General features: G+C 39.2%; 1 protein-coding gene across 4 annotated transcripts in view; it reads left to right on the forward strand.

Moving 5' to 3' along the window:
- The window catches only part of TMEM170B (transmembrane protein 170B), a 43,378-nt gene that overhangs the window by 15,165 nt on the left and 2,131 nt on the right, over positions 1–26,082 (forward strand). For 2 of the 4 annotated variants that reach the window (XM_038584176.1, XM_038584177.1), the window contains exons 2-3: positions 984–1,154; positions 23,541–23,652. In XM_038584176.1, the coding sequence (XP_038440104.1) occupies positions 984–1,154; positions 23,541–23,641 (272 nt within the window). In that variant the 3' untranslated portion in view covers positions 23,642–23,652. Of the gene's footprint in view, positions 1–983; positions 1,155–10,622; positions 18,570–23,540; positions 23,653–26,082 lie in introns of those variants that run through there. The other 2 variants (XM_038584175.1, XM_038584174.1) reach the window with 2 other exon arrangements.

Raw genomic sequence — 26,082 nt, forward strand, 5'->3', positions numbered from 1 at the left:
TTGGAGTCAGCTCTTAGAGCCATAAGTAACAGAAGACTTACCTGAACTAGTTTAAATAAAAAGGAATTTTATTGCGAGGAAACTGGAATGTTACGTTGGAACTAAGGATAGTCCTATGGCAGGAATCACTGGAATAAAGGATTTGGTTGTCTCTTGTCTTTGATGGATCCATTTTTCTTTCATCCTGTTCCATGGCTCCCATCATGTGATGATGATATGGCTCTTCACCAATCCTTCAGCTACTCAAAGACTGAGGTTCCTTGGTCCCAATCCAGAATTCCCAGGGAAAGGGAGTGATGGGCGTAGTTGGATCAGTTGCCTCCCCTGATGTACCTCACCATAGGCTTGGGCAGGGAGATGGAGTCAATGCAAGGATGCAGCAAAGCCTGCAGGAGCTGTACGAGTTGATGAGGTGGGTGCAGGAAGGGAATGAGTGCTAGGGAGACAGAATGGAAGGTGGGCTCATCAATCATAACCTACACGAAAATGAACAGTAATTATGGACACATCGAAGAAAGAACAATGGAGCTTGCAAAGGTCTGGGTAAGGACTATTAAAATGACCTGAGGCAAAGAATAAAAAGAAAAATTCTGAGTGATACTTTAGTATGTAAAATTGAGAAAATAGAAAATCATATGTCAAACAGCAATTAATTAACTTTATTCCAAGAGATTTACAAATCTATTAGGGGTATGTTATACACATTAATGTGATTACAGCTATATGACGGAGACACTTAGAGCATATTAGAGTGTAGCCTTAATGTTCTGACGTCCTGGAACTCCTTCCTCATTGAGCGTTAGTGATGATGATTGTCATTAACGTTTATTTAGTGTTACTACATGTGAGGCACTGTACTGGGCATTTTTTATATTTGGTATTTAATTTACCCTTCCTCCAAACCGTGGGTGTGCACTATTTGCTAAACCGAATTTTCTAGGATGTTTTCGACAGAACTATTAACACTCTGCTTTTCCTTTCAGAGATGTGGTACTGGATCTTTCTGTGGGCTCTCTTCTCCTCTCTGTTTGTCCATGGTGCTGCGGGCGTGTTGATGTTTGTCATGCTGCAGAGGCATAGGCAGGGGAGAGTAATCTCGCTCATTGCAGTCAGCATCGGATTTCTGGCTTCCGTAACTGGAGCAATGATTACTAGTAAGTTGATTTTGTTTTGTTTAAGGACCTAATTGTATATGCACTTTATTCTTACAATGAATGTGACAGTAGTGTAATCTCCCCTGTAGGATTATTTTCAGCACTGATCACACTTCACCTGGAAGGTAAAGATCAGTTCACTTACTCATTGAACACATTGTTTTTGTACTTCTCTGTGATGACTCGCTCTGCAAGGTTCGGTGGGAAATAGAACAACTTGTAAAAAACAGCAAAGGGCACAGAAACTCATGGGGAAATTTATCTTCTAGGGGACATAGTTTCTGCTTTAAAAGAGCTCCCTATCTAAGAAGGGAAGGAGGTAGGCACACAAATTTGACAGTGAGAATTGTCATTAAAAAAGTGAAAATATAATCCATAGGTCCTTGATGTTCCCTGCCTACGGCTACAAAATAAAATTACACTTTCTTCGTGGATACAAATTGTTAGGACACAAATCTCCCCAACCTACTAGAGATTAGCCACTTGAGAGGATCCTCTAGCTACGTGCAGCTCTTCCCCTGTGCTACCCTGTGTGCACTTCATACAGTCCTCAGGCTCATTCCCTTTGCCTTTTCTTAACTCTGGACGAGGCCTCAGCTCCACCTTGGGTTCAGTGAGTTCTGGTTTCTGCTGTGCTGGCTGCGCCAGGACTTAGATGTGTCCTGCTGAGACTGGAGAGTGCGGCAGCCGCTTCCTCCATCTGACTCTGCCAGAAATGGGCTGCTTCTCTGTGCTGCTGCTGATTTCTGCCTGAGCAGTGGACTGTAGAGGCTTACGTTGCCATTCACTTCTGGCCCACTTCCATAGGTCTGCAGCAGGTTGCTGCTGCCCCAGGAAGGACATTTCCCTTCTGGTTGGTTCGTAGCCTCCAGGATACATTAAGTCCTGTTCAAAGGCCTCCTTTTGTGTCGGGATAGTCACTTTTTCCCAGAGGGACTGGTATACCTTGCCTTGGGAGGAGAGCCCTGTTCCCATGTCTCTGTGTCTGTCCTGTGGCACAGCCATGACATCCATAAAATAGTTGTGGGATATGGTGAGACGTCTGTTTTTTTCATCCTTTCTTCACTCACTGTTTGGTGTTTCTGTGTCACTCTGTATTAGGTTTCTGTTGCTGCATGAGCCTGTAACCTTATCATACAGTACCTCATCCATTTGCCATCGACAGGGTTTAAAACAAGTTCTCCGGTTTAGCCAAAGCACAGGGTATGCCTAGTGAAGGGATGGAGATTCAGCTGGAAAGACAGAGTGGAGCCCAGTCCTAGAGGATCTTGGAAGGCCGACCGGAAAATATGGACTTTCTCCCTGCAGGCTGTGGAAAATAGATCATTTTGAATGGGATTGGCAAGAGGCAAAGCAGTCCAATGGAAAAATTCATTTTAATAGCTGAGTATAGGTATCTGTAAACCAATAGAAAACTCTGAAAGCACGGGGACTTTGTCTTCATCACTGCTATATTCCCATCAACAAAGCAGTACTGGATCATAACAGATACTCAGAAAATACTAGTGGAGATGGGGAGGAGTGCAGATGAAAGAAAGGGAAAAACAAGGGAGGGAAGAAGGGAGAAGCAGGGGAAAGGGAGAGGCAGGAAGAGGAAGGAAGAGGCCTTGCCTATGATCTGAACTTGAAGCTGGGACCCGAGCTACAGTAGTGGCTGTGCTTGGACATGACCTAAGGACTACGGCAAAAGGAAAATATTTGAATTGGTTTTATTCACTGTGGTGGCCACAGAGAGGCTTGAAAGGGAGTGCCAGTGTTTTTGATGGGGGCCACTGTTGTGATCGTGGACACACCACGAACAGAGGAGGAAAGAAGAAACAGCCCCTTAAGAGGTTGTAAGTAGTGTGCAGATATGTGTATTTATTGACATAAATCATTGTAAAAGGTCAGAGAGCGGGAGAAATGTCATTCTACTTCTATTTATCTCTAATCATTTGTACCCATGTTACCTAATTTCAAGTCACCCAAGAATAAAATAGGCCAGTGATTTTAAATACTGCAGTGTTATAAAAAACATAAGTGTACATAATTTCAAGGAAAAATTTCTATCCAGGTTAGCAATAAAACATTTAAATTTCTTCTGGCTAATTTTTTGACATGCAGACACTTGAATTGAGAAAACTAACCAAAATAAGAATATTTTAGCTATATTTATTTCTTAATGCAATTTGTGTCAATACACTCATAGCTGTATACTCAAGTCGGCAAATGATTGCTTAATATCTATTTTGAATAAGAGGGTGACTGAATATAAATACACATCTATTAGATTTTGCTGCTACTTAGGTTTTATTTCCAACACAGTGATTTTTCATTTTTGTTGGTTTTGATAATTAATACCAAAATTGGGAGAAACCAGGTTTCTGTATAGTGCCATCAGCTGGCATTATATACCTGACTAATTTTAGCAAATCTGAAGGTATAAAATGACATCTCTTGGTTGGTTTAATTTGCATTTCTCTGATCACTAAAGGTTTTGAACATCTCTTCCTTTGCTTATTATATATTTAGATTTCTTTTTCTGCAAATTGCTTAAGTTACATACTTTTCTTTTGGGGTTCTTGCTTCCTCATTAAGTTATAGGGATTTCTTACACAGTAGAGGTGTTGGTCTCTTGGTGGTTTTGGACTTTGCAAATAACTTCTCAGTCTTTTATCAGTTCCCTTCATCTCTGATATTTATTGAGCAGAAATCCTTAATTTCTGTGTAATCAGCTCAAAGAGGTTTTTGCCTTTTGGTTTATAATTTAAGAATTCTTCCCCACACCAGGGTCAAAAGATATGTTGATATATTTTCTAATGTTGATTTTATAGTTTTACATTTCATACTAAGTCTTTAATTCATCTAAAATAGGAGTCAGCAAACATTTTCTTAAAGGGCTAGTTAGGAAATATGTCAAACTTTGCAAGCCAGGTGGTCTCTGTCACAGCTCTTCAGCTCTGCCATGGGAGTGTGAAAGTAGATACAGATGTGTTTTAAATGAATAGACATGGCTTTTTCTGATAAAACTTTATTTACAAAAACAGGTGTCCAGTTTCAGGCATAATTTCATAAATTCCTGATTTGTGACTTGGTCTAGAGTCTAAATTTGTATTTGCTATTAGGTGGGACTCCAGGTATATTTATTTTTCTTCCCATGTAATAAGTCAGTTTTGACCACACCATCCACTAAACACATCTATCGTTTACTCATTGATTCATCTTGCCTTGCATATATATTATGCTCAAGGCACAAGGATCTGTCTCTGAACCTTATTCTGATTTGTTAGTCTTTTTATGTGTTCTTGCAGCAAGGTCACATTTTTTTATCCATGTGGTTTTGTAGCCTTTCTTAATACCTGGTTGGGCTAGATCCCTCTCATTTTTTTCTCAAAGTTAACATAGCTGTTTATGGACTTTTATTCTTCCACATAGATTTTAGAATATGTCTGTTAAGTGTCTTAAAAATTACAACTATGATTTTTATTGGGATTTAATTGAAGGGAGAGGTTAATTTGGGTAAAAGTGGCATAGTAAACTGTTCCTCCTAAGAACATGTTATAGGTTTCCATGTATTCAGATAATCTTTTGTGTCTTTTGTTAGAGTTTAAAAATGTCCTTCTCAACAAGAGGGATACATATTTTTAGTTAATTCTTAATTTTTTCTTAGGTCATGGTGGTTGTTCATGGTATCTTTCAGTGACATCAGTTAGTTTTATTGGTGTAGAGAAACACTTCAGTTTTCTGAGTTGAGTTTATGAAAGATTAACAAAGCAAAAAACTGATTCTTTGGAAAGATATGAATAGATTGCTGGCAAACTAATTAAAAAAGAAGTTAAGGCAGAAAAGTAAAGCATAGACCAAAATAGAGTAAATAACTACAGACTCAATAATAGAGCCAGAATAAAGAATTGTAAAAATAACAGTTTTGCAAACAGTAATATATTCCTAAATATAAAACATCAAAATTGGCATAAGAAGAAACAAGATATAAATAGGACAAAAAATATATTTAAATAATTGAAGTGTTGAAGACCCTCCCCTCCCAAAGGAACTCTTTGGAGTTTTTGGATGAGTTCTACCGAATTTTGAAGGAACAGTTTAGTTCCTGCCCAAATTATTGAGGAAAAGGGAAGAGTAAAAGCTGTTCACAGCTTATTTGCTGAGGTCAAAGTAATCTTGTTAAGCAAGATAAAAAGACTGTGCGGAAATGGAAAACTATACGCTCATTTATCTTTTGAGTGTTATTCTAGGAATGCAAAGAAAATTCAGGATCAGACATGACCATGACTGTGTGCCAATAAAACGTTGTTTATGGAAACTGAAATTTAAATTTTGTATAATTTTCATGTATCATGAAATAATTTTTTTAAAAAACCATTTAAAAACATAAAAATGGTTGTTTACTCCTGTGCCACCTCCATGTGCTGTGGTATGTAGGTTGGACCTGTGGACTATAGCTTGCTGGACCCTCATCTGACCAAACAGGCTGATAGAACCAACACTGTTCAAACCAAATCAGCCTTAGTCATCCTATCTGCTTTCTCAGGAAATACGGAGGGCAAATCAGATTGCTTTCATTGGTGTGCCATAGCAGGCCCTAGTCTCTCTTGACTTTGTAAGTTCTTATCTTTTCTTAACCATGTCAATCAGCAGTGTTGCTTTCTCCACTTCATCTTCACTGCACCAGTGTTCGCTACTCCCCTGGTCCTGGGGGGAGGGGAGGGGGTCTTTCCTTATTTCTAAGTGATTCTTTCTACCATTGTTGGTAGTGGCAGTTCCAGACATGCATCATTTCTTTCAGGCATCCTGTTCTGCTTGTGTCTTCTTCATTCTTGCCTAACTTAACCTTGTATTTCACCAAGAAAATAAAGACCATAGTATTTGTATTCTTTCAACTAGCTAGTGTTCAGCAAAATCTACTACAGAGTGAAGACTAAAGTACAAACTGGGAGGAAGACATTTGTTAATATATATAAATAGAAAAAGATTACTATCCAAACTATAATCTTAAGACCTTATGAATCAAATAAGAAGAAAACTCAATAGAAAAAAGGACAAAAGATTTGACAGGCATTTCATAAAAGTAGAAAGCCCTCTTGACCTCTAATATGTGAAGAAAACTTCAGTCACATGAATTATCAGAGAAATGCAAATTAATCACAGAGATGACAACTCTTATCAAATTGACAAGGATTAAATAAAAAAAAAACAGCTTCTGAAGCTAGGGAGTATCTGGAATATAAATCAGTACAACTATTTTGGAAGCAGTTTGGCATTACTTAGTGAAGTTCAGAGTGCCTATAACATAACACTGAGCAATTCTACTTTCACCCATATTTTGAAGAGAAATTTTTGACTCTGAATGGACCACGGGTCACGCACAAGAATGTTCATAGAAGCACTGTTTGTCACTGTTAAGGATTAGAAAAAAAATGTTATTGTGTTATTGGCAGTAGAATGGAAAAATTGTGGTATGTTCATGCTTAGAATTCTGTGCAATTGTGAAAATACATGAATTGTAGTTAAAACAGCACGGGTAGCTTTCTGACCTATAATATTTGAGCCCAAATTCCAGAATACTTACAGTGTCAATTTACAGAAAATTAATTAATTACTTTTTAAAATTTATTTAAAAAACAAAATAATACATATTCTAAGGATACAAGAAGGTGGTAAAGCTGACAAAAAGCAAAGGAATGTTAAAAAATTCATGGAGGGAATGGGACATAACAGTAGAGTCCATGGGAACTTCAAAGGAAATAGTGATGTTCTCTTTAGTGGGATGATGGTACTTGGGAATTTGTTGTTATTTTATAATCTACATATGTATTATTTATTTGAGAGAGTGAAAGTGGGGGAGAGAGGAGCAGAGAGAGAGGGAGAGAGAACCCCAAGAAGGCTCCATGCTGAGCACAGAACCCGATGTGGGGCTCAGTCCATGACCCTGAGATCACGACCCAAGCTGAGACCAAGAATTAGACCCTTAACCGACTGAACCACCCAGACATCCCTACAAATATTTTTATAAATACTCTTTTATGTCTGCTCAATATTCAATAGCAGTGTTTCCAAATTCATTTAATAGGCACACAAAATTGTTTTCTTGCAGATCTTTTAGATTGAAAGTTCCACTGGTATATAGTCTTCTTTGACCAGTGCTTCTGAGTGTGAAATCCTCAACATACTGGGGACTTCTGTAAATCTACTTTTTTTTTTTTTTTTTTTTTTTTTTTGGTAAATCTACTTTTGGAGGGCACTTGTAACTTCCAAAATGTTTCCTACCTGATTATCCACTGGAAAGAAAATGGTGGTTTGTTTTCTTTTCTGTATTACACTACATAGACTTGAAGGGCTTGTCCTCTGCTCTTTGAAAGATTTTAAAGAAGAATGGGTTATTTAGTAGCTTTGTTGGGTTTTCCTCAAACAACAGGGGCCTTCCAGAGCGAAATAAATCCATTTTAATCACCAGACCAGCCAAATACTAAATGAAGGTGTCAGCTTATTTGTGAAAGATGATGATAGTGGAGTGGAAAGGTTCTCAGTACTCATTTTCTAGTCCTTAAATCTCTTTCTTATTCCCTTCTCACTTTGTCTCTTAGGATGCTTTTCCATGGCTCCAGACCTCCAGTTAAATTCTAAACCCCCATGAGAGATGCCCCAAACATGCTTTCCTGGGTCCTCTACCTCCAGCCAAGAGGCCCCACCCTGAGCTTCAAAGGCGCAGAAATTATAAATATAATGAAAGTTTCTTGGAATTATAGGGAAATTTAGGCAAGTTGGTGTGGGTATTTTTATATTTTTAGAATTTTAATTACATAAGTCATGTATGAGTATATATATTCTCATTGTAAAACTCAAAACATTATGGATAACACAAAGGTCTCTTTTGACTAGCACTCCCAAACCAGTCCTCTTCTCAATGTAATCCCCATCTGTAGCTTGTATTCCCCCCAGATTTTTATTTATGCATTACATTCATTCATATATACATATATCCATGTTTACATACATGCACACATGCATATGGTGGATGCATGTTCTAGTAGAGAATATATATAGCTTTAGGGTTCATTTTCTTTGCTGCATAAATGCTATGTTTTAGGTTCTTTCTGTGTCAGTTCATAAGGTTTTTATTTTTCTTTTGAAATTGTATGGGTTTCATGGTGTGGGCTTGATATAGTTTCCCCACTCCAGACTGATGGATATTGGGTTCTTGCTTTTGGTTTTGTGATATTTTTGTTTTTTGCTATTACAAAAAGTACTGCCTTGGTTATCATACATGTGCTTGTATGTGTGTGTGTACTCTGGACATGAATCAAGTATTTTTCTAGTCTGTCCCTTTATGGGTTTTGCCCTTTTTAATGTAGTTTTAAGCAATCCCCTTTTCCTAATACCATAGGTATATTCTGTTCAGTTTGAAACTTTACATTTATAGCTTTGTTTTTAACATTTTGTTCTTTAACTATCTGAAATTTATTCTGGAGAGTAGGGTGAATTAGGGACCTAGATTTATTCCTTTCAGTGGCTGCTAGTTGTTGCAGCACCATTTACTGAAAGCTGAATCACTGATTGGAAATACCTTTCTCATTTACTAGTATGACAGTTTACTAGCCAGAATTTAGGGTACATACTAGGACCACTCACTCTTCTAAGTAGTACCTCTTCATCTTCATGCCCACCCACTCTACAGTTGAGGAAATAAGGCACAGAGAGGTTAAGTGATTGCCCTGTATAGCACATCTGCGAGGTAGTGGATTTCGGAGTTTGGACCACAAGTCTGGCTCTGTAATCCATGCTCCTCACTTCATAGAAGCATGAGGTGTTTGACCTGACACATTCGCTTACCATTGCCTAGGCAGCCTGAGCTAGCAAGTGCTTAGATTTTCCACTTCGTGGATCATTTTCGAAAACTTAGTGCTGGCGAGATGGAGACCAAGTGATGCTTTTAAAATTGAAGATAGTCATGGAAATCTAGGGTAGAGCCACATGAAAACAGTATTTCTCAGGTTTATTTTAATATTTTCATTTTAATATTTCTAATAACAAAGTATAAGATCCCTGAAACTTTTTTCTTTTTCAAAGATTTATTTATTTTAGAGAGAGTGTAGGAGAGAGCGGCAGAGGGAGAGGGAGAGAGAACCCCAAGCAGACTCCACACTGAGTGCGGAGCCTGAGTTGGGGTTCTATCCCAGGACCCTGAGATCATGACCTGAGCCAAAGTCAAGAGTCAGATGCTTAATCTCCTGAGCCATCCAGGCATCCCAGATATTTGAACCTTTTAAAGAATGTTACCTAAATCTAAAATTTGAGGATATTACTAATTTTATTAGTGAAGTTTATTACTTGATTATGTAAATGTTGGTGCCACTAGTTTTATTTAATGTTGAAAGGACTATCAGTCACTTTATGATTTTCTGAATTCCTTTTCTTTTTCACTTAGTTAGTGCATGTGTGACATGATTGAATGATTTGGGGATTTATAGCCAGACTAACGTAGATTGAAATTCCCCTCCTTGTCCTTATTGTATTTCCTTGGGCTAGTAATCGAACCTCTCTGAACCTCTGTTTTTCTTCTTTACTTAGGTAATACTGCTCTGGAGTAGACTGTTATTCAAACAAGATATTTGTAAAGTTGCTACCAAGATACGTAGTATAATGTAGTAAACATGCAATACATTTTAATTTCTGTCTTAAAAATATGTATAGATTAATAATTTGCTTTTTCCACTTATATCTCTTTAGAGGAACACAGTTACTTTTGTTTAGGAGATTTTAAGAGAACTACAGAGTTAATTCTTAGCTAATTTTTAATGAACAGATTTCTATCTCAAATAATTGTCATTTCAGTGTCTCCGAATCATTTACTTCTGGTTTTGCTTTTTGTTTGGCCACATTTTCTGGGGGAAAATTTGAAGGCCATTTCAATCTGTGGGAACTCTAATTTAAATGTTTCATTCTATATAGTATATTAGTAAGGTGAAGTGTTGAATCAGATGGGCTCTGAGACTCCTGTAAATCTGGGATCCTCGCATTCTCTGAAATGAGCGTTATCTAAACATGTTTCCCAGATCAGATTGTCGGGTTCATCTTCCATTTTTATTAGATGTCAAGATACTAGTCTCCATCTAACCTTACAGTTGTATGCTTTATTAAAAAAAAAGAATAAATTACTTCCTATTACCATAGATATTCCAAAATGTAATAGTCAAGTATCCTGATATTTTACATGACATTTAAGAATTAATTTTAAAAAAATTCTTGAATAATTTAGGAACTGCATTCAAGTGTGCGGTTTTCTGTGCCTTGGTTCATAATCGTCAGTGTATGGAGTCGTGGCGCCGTCTGGCCGGTGCCGCCGGGAGAGCTGCAGGGGCGGCTGTCCTGCCGCGGGGGCGGGCGGGGCGACCTCGGGGCGACCTCGGGGCTCCCTCCCGGGCGCCCAGGCAGTGACCGTGTCCCTCTGTCTGTCCGCCCCGCCCCTCGCAGGTGCAGCCGTCGCGGGCATCTACCGAGTGGCCGGCAAGAACATGGCCCCGCTGGAGGCGCTGGTGTGGGGCGTGGGGCAGACTGTATTGACGTTGATCATCTCCTTTTCAAGGATCCTCGCCACGCTCTGAGCCCCGAGGGCAGGGCTTGCTTCACCGGAGGAGGCCGATGTACAGATGCTCGGAAGGCGGCATGGTCGGGTCCTGGGCGGCGGGAGGCGAGGCCTCGCGCTGCGTGCGGAGACCGCCCCCTGCTGTCCGCTGCTGCACCACCGCCTGCACCTTACGTGCCTCGCCCCGGGCCGGCGCCGCCTGGGGACCCGGGGACGCGGGGACCCGGGGCCGGACCGGGTCGGAGCTGCGAGCTGCCCGCGGACGCGCTGCTGCGCACTGTCCTCCCGCAGCGCCGCGTCGGGTTAGGGACGCGGGACGTGCGGAGGAGGAGCTGATTCACGTGCCAAACTCTCTCTCTCTCTCTTTCGCCTTTTTGTTTTGTTTTGTTTTTTTGAAAAACATTGATCATGTGACAATTTGCAAGTGTAGATGTAGATGAGTGCTGTGAACCATATTCCACACGAATTCAGGTAACAGTGAGGTTTTGTTTTGTTTTGTGACACTAAATCCCGTATGAGTGCTGAATACTGAATCATTTAATAGGCGGTAAATGCTCTTGGTTTTCAATGTCGAACGTTTCTGGGATTTAGGGCTTTAATATATGTAGGCATTTATTGTTATTTACTTTAATTTATGTGGAAAAATAATACTTAATGGCAAACTAGCTAAACTCTTTTAAGGACTCAAAGTAGACCTGTAGGATGCATCCCTTCCGCTCACCTAAATAACACTTTTACTAGTTTCCCTCCTACCTAACTACTCTATTGATATGAATTCAAAATCTCTTGTGGGTCACACACATTGGCTGTAGTTCGTGTGTCATAAAAATATAAATTGAGAATTTTCTTATAAACTTTGTAAGAAAAAAAAGTCTGAAATGCATGTTGCATTCTTTGACCCTTCTAAAGAAAGTTCTTGCCATGTTTCTCATGGAGAAAACATCTTTATAACTAATATCTCGGTGGGATTATATTACTTGTTGCATATATCTTGATTTTTGACAAAACATAAACAGTCTTTCATTCTGGAGTATTACCTGTGTTTAAAGAGTGGCCTAAATTAGGCTGTGAAAACAAAAAGCCTCATTTGTAGATAAGTAACAAGTACATTATATAAGAAGAGTAATAAACTATCTTATTGTTGGGCATGTGGTAACATAATTTTGCTAAGTAAAAATTGGGGAATATAGCAAATAATTTAAAAATTTGGCAATTTCAGCGGATTAGTACAGTGCTGATCATATATTAGAGTGGTCTGTTGTTCAGTTCTCAATTTGCACTGCTAATTAAGTCTACTCGAATCAGTGATGACATTTATTAGAATGAAAAAGTCCTTCGTACAAAACACTTGAAGAGGTTTTGACAAGATGTAGTTGTTTTCAAGAGTGCAAGGAGTAAGGGAAACAGAACCTGGTTGAATTTGTCTCCTACTGAGATTGTTTTAAATGCCAGGTACTCTTAGAATAAATGTGCTAACTCAAAAAGCCACTGCACAAGATATGAAGTCAAGGGCAATCCAAAAAATAATCTGCATACTCTAGCCTCACTGTTTTATAACCTGATTTGGTTAAAAAAAAAGAAAAAAAGGTACATTTCTATTAGGTCGCATTCAAATTTAAGACCTTCATTACCCACACCACTTTTTCTCCACCGAAAATCAGAATATATATAAATGATTTAACAATAGGGAGTTGGGGAAGGGGATACTTTTACCAGCATGGAAGCCAATTTTGGGGATGGCTTGGAAATCTGTTTTTTTAAAAAAACAATAAGCAGCTTTGCATCCCTAGAGATCTTTGAAGTAAATCTTAAAATTGACTCTTTTTATTATGTACAAGCCTAAAAATTATTTTCATGTGTTCTTTATATTCCCGATGTTTTCCCAAATTAAATTTAGGCATAAATTTTCCAAGTCAATTTGATTTCTCCTTTTCTTTTAGACTTGAATTGTGTTCTTCCTTTATTTTGGCTGTTCTGTCGGTAATTTCAAGTGTTCATATTCTTTGAGAGGAGTTACCAATAATGTGTTCACATTGTTTCAGATCTGCAGTATGGATATTTATTTTAATGTATGGTTGTTTCATGATTTAAGAAAGTTATCATGGTAAGGGAATACGAGCACATGGTTTAGAATCCAAAATTAGCTGGAAAATTACCTGGACACATTAAATCCATCAATGTGTGGACCAAAGAGATTCTAACTCCTGTTTTTGCTCTAGAACGGAAATATAATTGGATGGTTAATAGTCTACGGAGTGTCCTGCAGCTATCTCCCCATCAGGTTGCATTATGTTATGAGTTTGTGTGTGTGCGTATGTGTGTGTGTGTGTGTGTGTGTGTACTTTTAACCGTTGGGGGAATTTTTGGTTTCTTTGCCTTTTCAGCTCTTTTCATTGAGATTTTGTGCAACTGTCACTCTCTTGATGTTTTAAAATGCAGTTGAATAGTGTGAATCAATGAAATTGTCTTAAATAGCTATTTCTATGCTGAGATCTTTTTTTTTTTTAAATCAGTGGTTTTCCTACAGAGACAACAAATGCTTAATGATATATACCTACACACACATATATATCATAATATATCTATATGTAAAGCTGCTATATATGAATATAGTCTAATTGGAAAGCTTTTGTTCAGTGAACACTTTCATGTTCTAGTAGAGAATTTTATATATATTTGTTCAGTTGAATGATCTTTTAAATAAGGATGTTTGAGATTTTTGAATTTGGGGAAATTTTTCTTGGTTTATTAATGCTGGAGACCCTTGTTTGTGATATGACAAAAGCCCTTGTTGATGTGTTTAGGTTACAACTTCTTAAAATTTGTATGTGATTTGGCAGTAAACTTTCTTTGTGATAAATGCAGGAAGAAAGGGGGAAATCCTCTGGAGTTTATTCACTCCTTTATTTAAAGAAAATGTTTACGAAAATATGGCTAATGGTGAAATCAGTTCCCCAAAGAAAAGATCTATGCCAATATGCCCAAACTAATTATCATTTAGCATACTGGTTAGAACTGTCCAGAGATCAGAATCAATCAGGGAGGCCCATCAAAGCTACAAATGATGCATAAAACTTTTAGATGAAGGAGGTACAAGTGATCTGCCCCATGGATGACTCCACTGGTTGCCTAAAATAAGGGCATTTTTAAATGGTGGCTCCATTCAGTCCCCACAGCTTAATCATTCTTACTTTAGATGTTAATGTGTACTGAACAGTCTTATAGTTTGTTACTCGATGTACTTTCTTAGTGTTTGCAATGTACATTTCCACTGCCTAAAAAAGCATAAGGGTGTTGTCTGTACCTTAAGTGAGAAATAAGGAAGTGAGCTGCACTATATATCATGCATTTGTGGTATAAGGAACAGGGTTAAGTTAAAAATCAAAGAGTGTTGTTGAAAAGAACTTCAGAGAAGGTCTAATTAAGACACAGGTGGCGTTGCCATGTTACTCTGCCCACAGTGGCACATGCCAACTAATTCAATTCTGTAAACATTATTTGATGGATCTACTGTTTTCAGGGTGCTGTACTGAGTATTTTCTTTAGTAAGTTGTACAAGGATGGCTGAGATGGATCCCTGCCCTTGAGTCCACCAAGAGCTAGGAAGGTGATTATAAATCATAAAAAGGTTGGGACACTTCATTTCCTGGTTCTCTTTGAGAGTTTAAGTCCTTCCCCCCCCCGCCCCCAAGTTTGGTTTTCCCAGTTTATCCACCAAGTGGACTTCCTGTAATTGGGATATCAGTATGGTGACATGGTGGGCAGAATGCTAGACTCCGCTAAGCCAGCAACATCAACTCCAATCCAGGGCCTGTCACTTGGTGACGTTTGGTGTATGAATGCAAAGCAGTATGTATTTGGCAGTAAATGATCAATAGAAAGTCATTAGAATTTAAAAAAAAAATTTTTTTTATTTATTTATGGTAGTCACACACAGATAGAGAGAGGCAGAGACACAGGCAGAGGGAGAAGCAGGCTCCATGCACCAGGAGCCCGACGTGGGATTCGATCCCGGGTCTCCAGGATCGCGCCCTGGGCCAAAGGCAGGCGCCAAACCGCTGCGCCACCCAGGGATCCCATCATTAGAATTTTTTAAATTAACTTTTAACATCAGTTGAATATGTTGTTTTGTAAAATTTATCCACTTTCTTCCATTTCCACATTTTCCCTGCACATATTTTAAGAAGGAGACTAAACACTGTCTCTTACAATCTTGCTTCCTTCACCTCCTCTCCACCTCTTTATTCCAAAAATCACCAGATTCTCCAAGACCACCTCTGGGAGTGGGTGACGGTGGAAGTGGTGAGGGCAAGCCGACTGTTCACTGCTAGTTAAGCTAGAAAAAGAGTGAGGGTAGCCGGCACTGACTCCTTTGCCTTATCCTGCTCACTTCCTTGGATCGTTCAGCCGACATGCATTGAATCTCTACGACATTTAACCTAACTATCCTTGTTTTAGGGATGGGAAAGCGCGTCCTCTGTGTCCACTTCTCTTCCGCCATCCTGGGCTTCAGGCTTCAGGTGTCGCGTCAGTTCTGCAGGAAATGGAGCTGGGCTTCAGTGCCTACCACGTCCTTCCCTCGTGGACCAAAGGTGCATACACCATACTTGTTTCTAACTTCAAGGAAACGCTGTTATTTTTACTTTATGTCCATGTTATAGTTCACGAAGTCACGAGATGCTAAGAATATTTTCTGAAATATTCTGAAACTACTTCACTCTTGCTATTAATTTTTTTCCCCTCTTGGAAAGTCTTAATCAGAATCTCTTCAGAGTCCTTACTTGTTTGTAAAATATGAAGAACATGGAAAGTCACGAAGAAATCCTGGTAGACGTAAATTGCAGAGAAGTTGGCACCACTTGCTGGGTAGCTGTGTAAATTGCTGTTCCTTTTAATAATCAGGGGTGAGAATCTCAGTGCTGAGGGCTAGTGATCCAATTAGTTGGCTCATAATTTCTCTTAACTCCTAGTCCTTTTTTATAGCATCTCGGAGGGAGAACTCTTCAGGTACAAAAGGACATTTTTTTATTGAAGATGATAAGGTTTTCTAACACACGGTAGCATTTTGTGGCAGCGGGAAGTTTGAAGGAGGGTAGCAAGAAGGGAGGGTAAGGCGGGCAAGCCTAGGAGGACGTGAGGAAGTGCCCTAGGTGATGGGAATACAGCCTCCTCCTTGCATTAGGTTTGTAAACTACACTGTGTGAGTATTTCTGCTGCATGTCGACTACATGCCGTTTCTTTGTGAGACTTAACACAGTATTTGCAATCCAGTGGTGTGTGTGTGTGTGTGTGTGTGTGTGTGTGCAGTGTGATAGGTTTGTTCCTCTCACGGAGGGATCTCTGTTCAGTGTAGGCAGTACAGCGTTTTTGAGGAGGCTACTAAAGTAGTTATCTAAAAAACATATATGTGAATTTGTTTTGGGAAGGTAGTGCTTAATATATAATGTATTTTCAGTAGATGTGGAGATGTACCAGTTAATACTTTATTAAATTGATGGAAACACCCAAGTTTCTGAGTGAACAGAGAGCTATGAACTGCAACTGTCTCCTCCTCCCTTGAGTATAGAGGACTCATCTTTAAACTCATTGCACATATGTTGAACTTACATAATAACCCTTTGTCGATTTTGAGCACTAATTTTTCAGCTTCTTAAAAATCTCCCTCTTCCTTCCATTCTGTTGTCATATGGTATAATTTAAACATATGTACAGTTTGTTGATAGACTCAGAAGTTCTGGTTTAGAAGAAAATGTTCTTAACACCTTATGGTTATGCAGCTATAATCTTACTGAAAAATAAATGCTATAGGAAAGTCAAGAGAGCATGAACCTCTTACGTGTTTTTTTGGATTATGTCCTGCACCCATATCCATGCCCCTTCACTGGTACCAGGCCTGTCCCTTCTTGGGGAATGTATTTAGGTATGTAAGTGAAACTGGAAAGTGGTATCAACACAAATATATAGAAAGAGAAACTATAATTCATAATTATCATAACTGTAACCCTTTTTCTCCTAATCATATATTGATAATTTCCAAGGATCATCTCTTGTTTTAGATCCCTATAATAAATGAATGTTAACTTGACAGTACTACTGATAATGAGAAATTTCTCTTGTTTTTAAACTAAAATATTTGCACATCATCACTAAGTATCTTGGTGGAAGGACCGTTTTAAAGTTTTCTCCATAGAGAGCAAAGTAGAAGCACTTGTTTGAAAAGTAATTAAAAATTATTTCCTTTCAGTACTGGGTGAGTTAATAGTCTGATTGTCGACACTTTCTTGGTATTTGTGGTATCAGATGCAATACACACACACACGCACTCACACACACACACATACACACAGACGTACAGACATGAGCTGTACACATTTAGATGAACAAATAAAATTCCACAGTATTTTGCATCTTAGTCTTATAAATTGGTGAAATTCATATGATTGTACCAGGAAGTATTAATCCTTGACTTTAGTCATCTTAGGATGAGAGCATCAACTTCAAGTTAACCAACAAAAGTGTCTTGATTTAAATAGCAAAAATATAGTTTACCCGATAGGTATTAAAAATTCACTTTCAAATTGCGTTAACTCTCAGATCACTGATGAATCATTTAGTGAAACAGTAGTTTTTAAAAGCTAAATGGTGCCTTAGTGCCTTGGAAGTTAAGATACTTTTGCAAAGTGAATTTGGCAGGATTCAGGATTGACACACTTGTCACTGGGATTTAGAGTTTAGGGACGGTGTAATTAACTCCTTATGGTGAATAAAAATCAGCATTTTGCCATTGACTCTGACAGATGACAACGAGTTTCATCACCTTTTCATGATGTAGTATTTGTCTATATACTTTTTCTTTTTACAAGTAAGTTTGAAATGGAGAAAAATGTAGTCAAGACAATTAAGTGTGGGATTTTAAAATTTAGTTTTGTTGTAAACTAGAAATTCTAGTGTGAACAGTGTTAGGTTTATACCGTAGTACAAGGGCAGACAGTTGTAACCTTTAGGAATATGTTTACCATCAGGGATTTATTTTTACTATAGAAATACTTAATGTACTGTGAAGTTTAAAGACAGGAAGAATAAATGTTGGACGGGGTAACGCACAAAAACATAGGCATACGTGATGAAGTACCCTACATTATGTGAACACAATTCCTCCCCTCTGTTAAGACTATAAACTACACTGTATGAGTATGTGTACTGCATGTTTACATAATACAGTTTAATTTTGAAGGATTATTTTAAAAACTATGTTTATGTATAATACCTAACAAGCTGTAAATATTGTATACTATTGATTTTTAATTTTATATAAGCGATTTTTTTATTTCCCAATTCATGTACAAATCTCACTGTGTATATAGCATAATTTCCTGGAGAACACAAATTTTGCAGTGAACTTTAATTATTTTAATTGTGGTAAGCATCAGGTTAGCCTTAGGGATGTTGGTCTTTAAGTTATTTTTCACCACTCATTTTCTTCAAAGGGCAGCAATAAACATATGCAAGTTATTTTTGACTATAGAAAGTTGGTCTGCAAACACAAGATCTAGGTTGCAATTCATTGCTTTAAAGAAAAGATGCACAATTAGTATCATCCATTGTCTCACCACAGGACCGTTTCTGAGGTCCGTGTGTCTCTCTCCTCTTTGTAATATACAGGGTGAACTCTCTACTGACACACACAAGACAACTGTTAACAGTGAATCCAGCACTTAAATGTCATTTCACAGAATTTATTGGATTAAAAATTTGTAATATACAGTATTTTAATAAAATTTCTGTATTCAATTTCATGCACTTATATATAAATAAACCTGTCTTTAAAAGCTTTATGGGGCGTTTTGACTCTTGATGACATAACATTTCAACTCATTTGCTGCAAACCCGAATGTTTTCTCTTCCCCCTCTGTCCGTTTTTCTCGGCCGGTTTTACCTGTGGATTTTGGAAGTACTGCTGCAGGAATAAGCAAGAAGCCCAAAAGGTGAACTTGGTTGAGTTTATTGTTTTACCCAGGACCAACTGTAGGCCAAATAAACATCTTCTTATAAGAATTCTTGTTTTAAAAGGCATACTATCACTTTTATGAATAAATGACGACTGTTTATTGAGTACTATCTGTTAGATGCTTCATATGTATTTTTTTTTCATATGTATTCTTTAACGCAGTGATCCTTCAAGTTAAGTGGATTACTAAGGTTTATGAAGGTAATCCTTTACAGATAAAGCATTGGAGGTTCTGAGCAGGTGAGAAACTTCTCAAGGTCACACAGCTAATAATGCTGTGCTGGGGTTTTCTTACTCTCTTACCTGTGTATTTTCTCCAGTATGTCCTGTCAGCTTCTACAGAGCATTATGGGAGCTCCTGCCTGAATTATGATAAAATTCTCATTCTTGACCAAGACCAGATGGTGGTGTGGGGATTTGAAAAATTGCCAACTCAGGATTTGCAATCGTCAAGTTTATGAATATTTTGAATTTTGAATTTTGTTAGGGATTTCCAGGGGCTGGTATCAGGTACTCAGGCTCATCTATTTTCCTGCCTAAGAAAAAATTGAGACTGACGGAGCCCGTCACTGCACTGTAATTGCTATAAACCGCATGGGAATAAAAGCTAGGTAACTTTAAAAACTGTGCAAGCAAAATGGAAGTAAACAATTTTTCCCCCACGTACATGGGCATGCTAATTACTGAGTTGAAATATAACTTCTTTTTTTCTAGGTAACTATTTCATTCAACCATAAGAATTATAAAACTATTGTATTTCCCTTTCCTAAGTCTTAAAAAGTTCTTGAGCAAAATATAAATCTTGAGATTAAAAAGACATTTTCTCTTTTGCTTCTATTGTTTTTAGCTCTTGAAGTAATATTTTTAAATATTTTTCTAATGGGTAAACCATCTTTGGGTATTTTGATATTTACTGAGCATCAAGAGAAAATATCAAACTTCAAATTTATTGCCGCCAGCGCAGAACAAGAGCAGAGGGAAAGGTACTCTGGAGGACGGATGTTCAGGTGTTACACTGAACTAGCTCCATGATGGAGAGTGAGTCCTAGTCAGACTCGTTAAGAATAGCTGACTTACTGAATATATACTTATGCCATCTGTGTTTTGAAACTGAACCCTTGTTCATTTATAAAATAGTACCTAAAGTTTTAGGGTACAGGGAGAAAGGGAAATAGGACCTGGGGTTGATCTTTAAGGAGTAGAATTTGGGTTCACCTCCAGCTGCTGATGGAATCTTATCAGAAGAATCTTGACAGTAGAATACTTTCCATTCCGCTGTTCTTGTTGAACTGCTGCTAATTTTCCTTTATTTGTTGTTATCAGACATCTTTCTTTTGGCCAGTTTTATGAACATTCTTCAGGCTCAGAGACTTCTGGGGACGGATTGGCAAAACAATCACCATCAGGTGGTATTCTCGCAAAGCAAGAGTTTCATCACTAGATGGCGCAATGGTTCTATTTATTTTCCGCGGCTTTTGACTTCGCTTGTACCTACCAATGCACTCTACCTTTCTGTAGGATACATCCAATGTTTTTTTTTTTTTTTTTTTTTTTTTCCGGATAAAAATACACGTGATGAAATTAGATATGAGAAAAACCAAGAGCCTACATAGTATCACTAACACACTGAACTTTCCAAAGAACGCTAGTATCGTGCTCAGGGGTTTGCAAACAGCAAATCAGAAAATCACATTAATTGTATGATTTTGGTAAGTCATTAATCTGGACCTGGATTTCTGTGTTTCCCTCAATTTTTTTTTATTCTCTTACATAATTTTTAAAAATCTAGTTAATGCTTTAGTGAAAGTTATATAGTTGGTCAACTTGTGGGATGAAAAGGAACACACCAACATCTTGCCATGGGCCTTGAATCATGAGACCTGCTTATAGATTCCTGCTCTGCTGCTTAGTATGTGAACTTGGCCAAGTTATTTTCCTTCTGTGATCTTCAGTTTTCTCAGTAAACAGTGATAGTATCTCATGCTGCATGTAATGCGTGTTCAGCAAATACTCGGTCCCATTGGTGGCTTTCTCTCGTGTCTTGTGTGCACGTGGAAGGATGATGTACTTCTAGACTATGACATACATTTTGGTAGTAAGTTCGGATACCTCTGTGTCCAAGTCAGAGCCAGGTTCTATTTCCACACAGTGCACAGTGTATTTTTAGAGAGGATTTGTTTCAGGTTTACACAGTCCCATTGAACCGTGTGCTGCTTTGGCAGCAGTCTGCTCAGGGAATTTCTCAGAGACATACCTCAGTAGAAGAGAGCCTGCTCAGAAAAAAGAATGGATAAACTTGCTCAGCAAGCGAATTCCTTGCATTCTGCAAACCAAATATGTACGAGATGAGGAAGCCAGAGCAGCCAACATAAATTAAATCCCCCGACAATGGTCGTGACTCGCCTGTCAGCTGTGCACACAGTCCTCAGCACTTCAGATCCTGTTGCAAGTGGGCTTCTTGGCTTTGTTCTGCAGGGACAGCTTGTGGTTCCAACCCAGAGAAGTGTTGGGCTTTGCAGCTCCAGGGATTCTGACCTTAAAAGCACAGGCCTCCTTACAGGGCATGGCCTGTAGCAGCATGGAGACGACCATGCTTACACTCTGAAGGGCGATTTAAAGAAATTGAGACCCAACTTAAGCAACCAGAGAATGTGCCAAGCATTCTCACAAAACGACACCCCTCCCTCCTGTACCCCATTTTTAAAAATATTTATTTATTTATGAGAGACACACAGAGAGAGGCAGAGACATAGGCAGAGGGAGAAGCAGGCTCTCTGCAGGGAGCCCAATGCGGGCTTAGAGCCCAGGACCCCAGGATCACGACCTGAGCCAAAGGCAGATGCTCAACTGCTGAGCCACCCAGGTGCCCCGATAAAATGCCTTTAAGAAAAAAAAATAATCAAAGCCAGTTACCTGGTTCAATGCAAGTATTTTATGGGCAGCAGTTTGGACAAGTGCTAATAAGAACAGACCGGAAATGGCCACAGCAGCCTCCTTGCCTGGATTCAGGTAATCCTCAGGGGCGTGAAGAGATCACCTTGAAAACTGATTACTTCCCAGATAATCTACGACTAGCTCCTCCTTCTTCCACAATGCTTTGGCTTAAGACATTTTCAGGAAGGATGCAGAAGGCCTATATGAATTCAACTGAGATTTTAATAAAGAGTCAACCTGTTTTCTTCCATCAGAAATCTCTTCCTTGGGATGAATATTTTTAGTCATAAGACTTACACACCAGTGTTGATAGAATGCTTATGTCATTAGAAGTGCCACCATATTAACGTTTTCCCAAGAGTTAGCTTAACTAAACAGATTATTACTTTCGTAAATAAAAAAGCGTGATTGTCAGAGACTTTTGTTTCAACTTAACTGGCCCAAGGCACACCGCAAATTATCTGGACAGGAAAAATTGCCCAGTCAAAGCAACACATTAAGTCTTCCTAGACATTTTGCATCCAAGAGAGACCAAGGAAAAAGGTATGCTTTCAGTGTCACACAGATGGGAAGCAGTGTGTTAGGGACAGCTGTAGGTTAGGGCCTGCAATAATTATCGGGAACTGACGCATTGGCCACGACAGGAGGAGTGGACAGCTTGAGTCAAGATTGAGTTAAAACACATCCACCCACGAAATCAAGGAATCTGTGGTATTTGAAACTGTATTGGGAAAAATATTAAAAGCTTGAACCAAAATTTAGATTACAATGGTGTTCATAAATAAAGACCAGCTCACCATTATGTCAACCCACAAGAAGCAGAGATAATACATCTGTGAGTATCCCCAAAGAATTTTTGCTTGACATTGAAATCTGCACCACTTTTACAAACATCACTTTATATCTTAAAGCATTTCTTTCTCAAATGTATATAAACTTTGTCTTCATTCGCCATCTCTGGAAGGGGGCAGGAGTGGTCAAGTGTCAAAGGATTTCTTTATATGCAGACTACAGAATTAAGACAGATCAAGTAATAAGATTTTTTTGTGTGTGTTTTTGTTGTTAAAACAGCGATCCTAGAAGTTTACAAAATAAGCCCTTGAAGTAGATTCTGTGATAAGAGCAGAGCTTCTTCCATAAGCTAAAATGAGAACAATCAAGCAAAAAATAGCAAAGAATTGTTTTTTAAAAAAATACCCATTTAGTGTCTCTATTATTAGAAAATATCAGTTGTCAATTTGAGAAATGTATCAAGTCATTTGGTATGGCTCCAGTTTTTTGACGTGTACCTTAAAGTGTTCTATTATTATCTTGGCTGTGATTAAATCCAGCCTGGACTCATTTTGTCTGAAACTACCAATAACTTGGGCTTTTAATACTGTAAAAATTTGGCAAGTAAGGACCAATCTCTCTAAAATTTCCCAGTCTTTCTGCTTTTTGGGCCACAGAGAAACATGGGTTTCGTGTAGATGTAAATAGCATTTATTAACTGTGTTCCAAAGATCACTAATTGGAAGAGGCTCTTGAGAAAAAGAATTCCCTGGACAAATTAAATGACAAAACTTGCCTTCTCTATTCCTGACTCAGGCACAATTCACACAAGCGTATCAAGGACTTTGAAAAGCTTTGAGTTAAGAACCCTATTTGGCTTTGTTTCGTTGCCATGAATTCTCTGAAAAGTTGTCCACCGCAATAAGAGAAATCTCACTAGCTGATTTTGTGGCCTTTTGGAAAGCATTTCCAAACTTATTTTTAAATTTCTACTTGGTGTGCCCATTCCAAAGATCTCTGGCTCGGTCATGCTAAATGTGAAGTAGAGTTTTAATATCAAGGTTAACCTAAGTGTTTAATCCCCATTGCCCAGACTTGCTCCTCGCTGGCTTCCAATGGATGCTGCCCTGCTGGCTCCTCAGCCTCTGCCCAGTCCAGGTACCTTTGGCCGGAGGTGCCTTCCTGGCCCTATGATGTCATGTTTGGTGAGTGTATGCCAGGCATTTTTCTTTTCTTTTCTAAAAAGATTTTATTTATTTATTCATGGGAGACACAGAGAGAGAGAGAGAGAGAGAGAGAGAGAAGCCTCCATGCAGGGAGTGTGATGTGGGGCTCAATCCCGGGACTCCAGGATCACGTCCTGAGCCAAAGGCAGATGCTCAACTGCTGAGCCACCTAGGTGTCCCTCTTTTCTTTTCTTTTTAAAGATTTTATTTATTTACTTGACAGTGGGGGCGGGGAGGGAGAGCGAGGAAGAGAAAGCTTGAACATGGAGCTTGACCTGAATGTGGGGCTCGATCCTGAGATCATGACCTGAGCCAAAGGCAGACACCCAACCGACTGAGCCACCCAGGCGCCCCTTTAGGCATTTCTCTAACTAGCATACCTTACTGAGGCTTTCTGGTCCCAAGTTCCCAGGCTGGCATTTGCTATCCATGACTCAGGCTCCAGTTAGTCATATTCGGTGGGATCTTCATGTAAAATCCAAGGTTGTATCTGACAAATGTCAAGTGAGAGCTACAGGCTAAATGTCACAGCCTTTCCAGGGGCTGGGAAGGTCAGGGACAGCTCACGAGTGACATGGCATTAGGACAGGCCTTGAAGGGTGTTTCTAAAGGAAGAAGAAGTGGCCTCTGTTGAGAAGGGAAAGATGCAGGCAGATGAGCAGGAACCCAGGCTGGGGGGTTGGGATGTGCCAAGAGGGTTAGGAGTCAGAAGGGGGTGAAGTAGGAGACAGTGGAAGGTAGGCCTGGAAGGGGACTAGACACCAAATGCCAGAACCCTGCCCCGGGCACATGCACTGGAATTTTATCCTGGAGGCAGAGAGCGCCATTGAACCTTCTGGAGAAAGAAAAGCACACCTCCACCTCTTGTCTGAGACAAGAGGCAAGGAGAGTGAGGGCGCTGGTGCTCTGCCAGTCTGCTTGAGATTCTCCCTCTGCCTCTGCTTACTTTCTGTCTCTCTCTCTCTCTCTCAAATGAATAAATAAATCTTAAAAAAATTGATTTTAATCCCTCAACCCAGACTCTCTTTCTGGACCAAAGGCCTTGGTCTCATTCTCTCCTCATGGGGTAGCTTTTTTTATTATTATTATTATCACATGTCCATTTGGTGCCTTGTCCTTCTCCTGCATGTTCCACCTCCCACAGGTGTGACACCCACCATGACAACCTACTCTGGTGGGTTCTGTGCCTGGACTTGGTTTCTGGGGAAGAACTTGGACAGGCTCTGAGTTATAGGGGGAAATGCCAGTGGAGAAAGAGGGAAAGGTGACAGAGAGAGAGGGAGGGGAGGAGTGAGAGATGAAGAGAAAGAAGGAGAGGGAGAGGGAGAGACAGAGAAAGGGAGGGAGAGGGTGGGGGAAAGGGAGAAGGAAGGAGAGAAGGAGAGGGAGAGTGAGAGGGAGAGGAAAGAGGGAGGGAGAGGACAGGAGATGGAGGATGAGGGAGAAAGAGAGGGAGGCAGAGAGAGAGAAAAGGGGAGGGAGAGAGAGGAAGGGGAGAGATTGTTGGAGGAAAGTCTCAAAGGAGAGCAAGAAGGAGAGCAAGTAGCCTGGAGGAGGTCACACAAGGAGGGAGAGGAGAAAGCCTTGACCTGATGAGGCTTCTCTTGCAAGGACGGAACAAAGGAACATAAGACTGTGTGGCTGTGGGAAAGTAGGTGCCGTTGTATATCACATGATTATGAAATCACCACACACTCTCCCAGTGGAGAATGGCTCTCTCTCTCCCTCCCTCCCTCTCTCTCTCTCTCTGTAAGAAAGAAGAGCACTGGAGCAAGGGTTGGTTGTGGTGCTTCGGTTAGGGCTTCTTGCTGTTGACTCCTGCCATGGCTTTGATTGTGCATTTTCTGGGCTTATGGGGCCTGGGGTAATTTTCATAAAGAACATTGCAAGTCTACATTTCCATTCTTGGATGCCCCAGAGCCCAAATCCTGCTAAAATTTTAGAGGATGTATTTTACCTCTTTGACTTCCCTACTGATTAATTGCATTTATAATGAAATATCAGATCTTTCAAATCAACTTGATACCAGCAGGATTGTTAGAATATCTTCCTGGATTTATAAATAGGTATTTAGAGGCCTTCCAATGCTAGGCAATAAACAACCTAAACATCGTTAGATCAATAAATATAGAGCAAATAATTTGTTTTTAGTATAAATTGGTAAGAAGTTTCTCAGGAATGGTCTCTGCAGTACACAAAATGTTTTTTTTTTTTCTGTTTTATTACAAACATTAAACTGCTTAAAACTGTGCTAAGACTTTTAGGATACATCAGAGCCATATTTTATGGGCTGGAAATTAGCAGTGTCCTATCATTTGGTCGATTTCTTGAATTTGACAACTCTACTGTGGTTATATAGGAGGGTATCAAATATTGCTCTACTCAGGGGTAAAGGGACATCTCTCTAGT

The sequence above is a fragment of the Canis lupus genome, chromosome 35 (assembly GCF_011100685.1).
Source record: "Canis lupus familiaris isolate Mischka breed German Shepherd chromosome 35, alternate assembly UU_Cfam_GSD_1.0, whole genome shotgun sequence".
NCBI classification, from domain to species: Eukaryota; Metazoa; Chordata; class Mammalia; order Carnivora; family Canidae; genus Canis; species Canis lupus.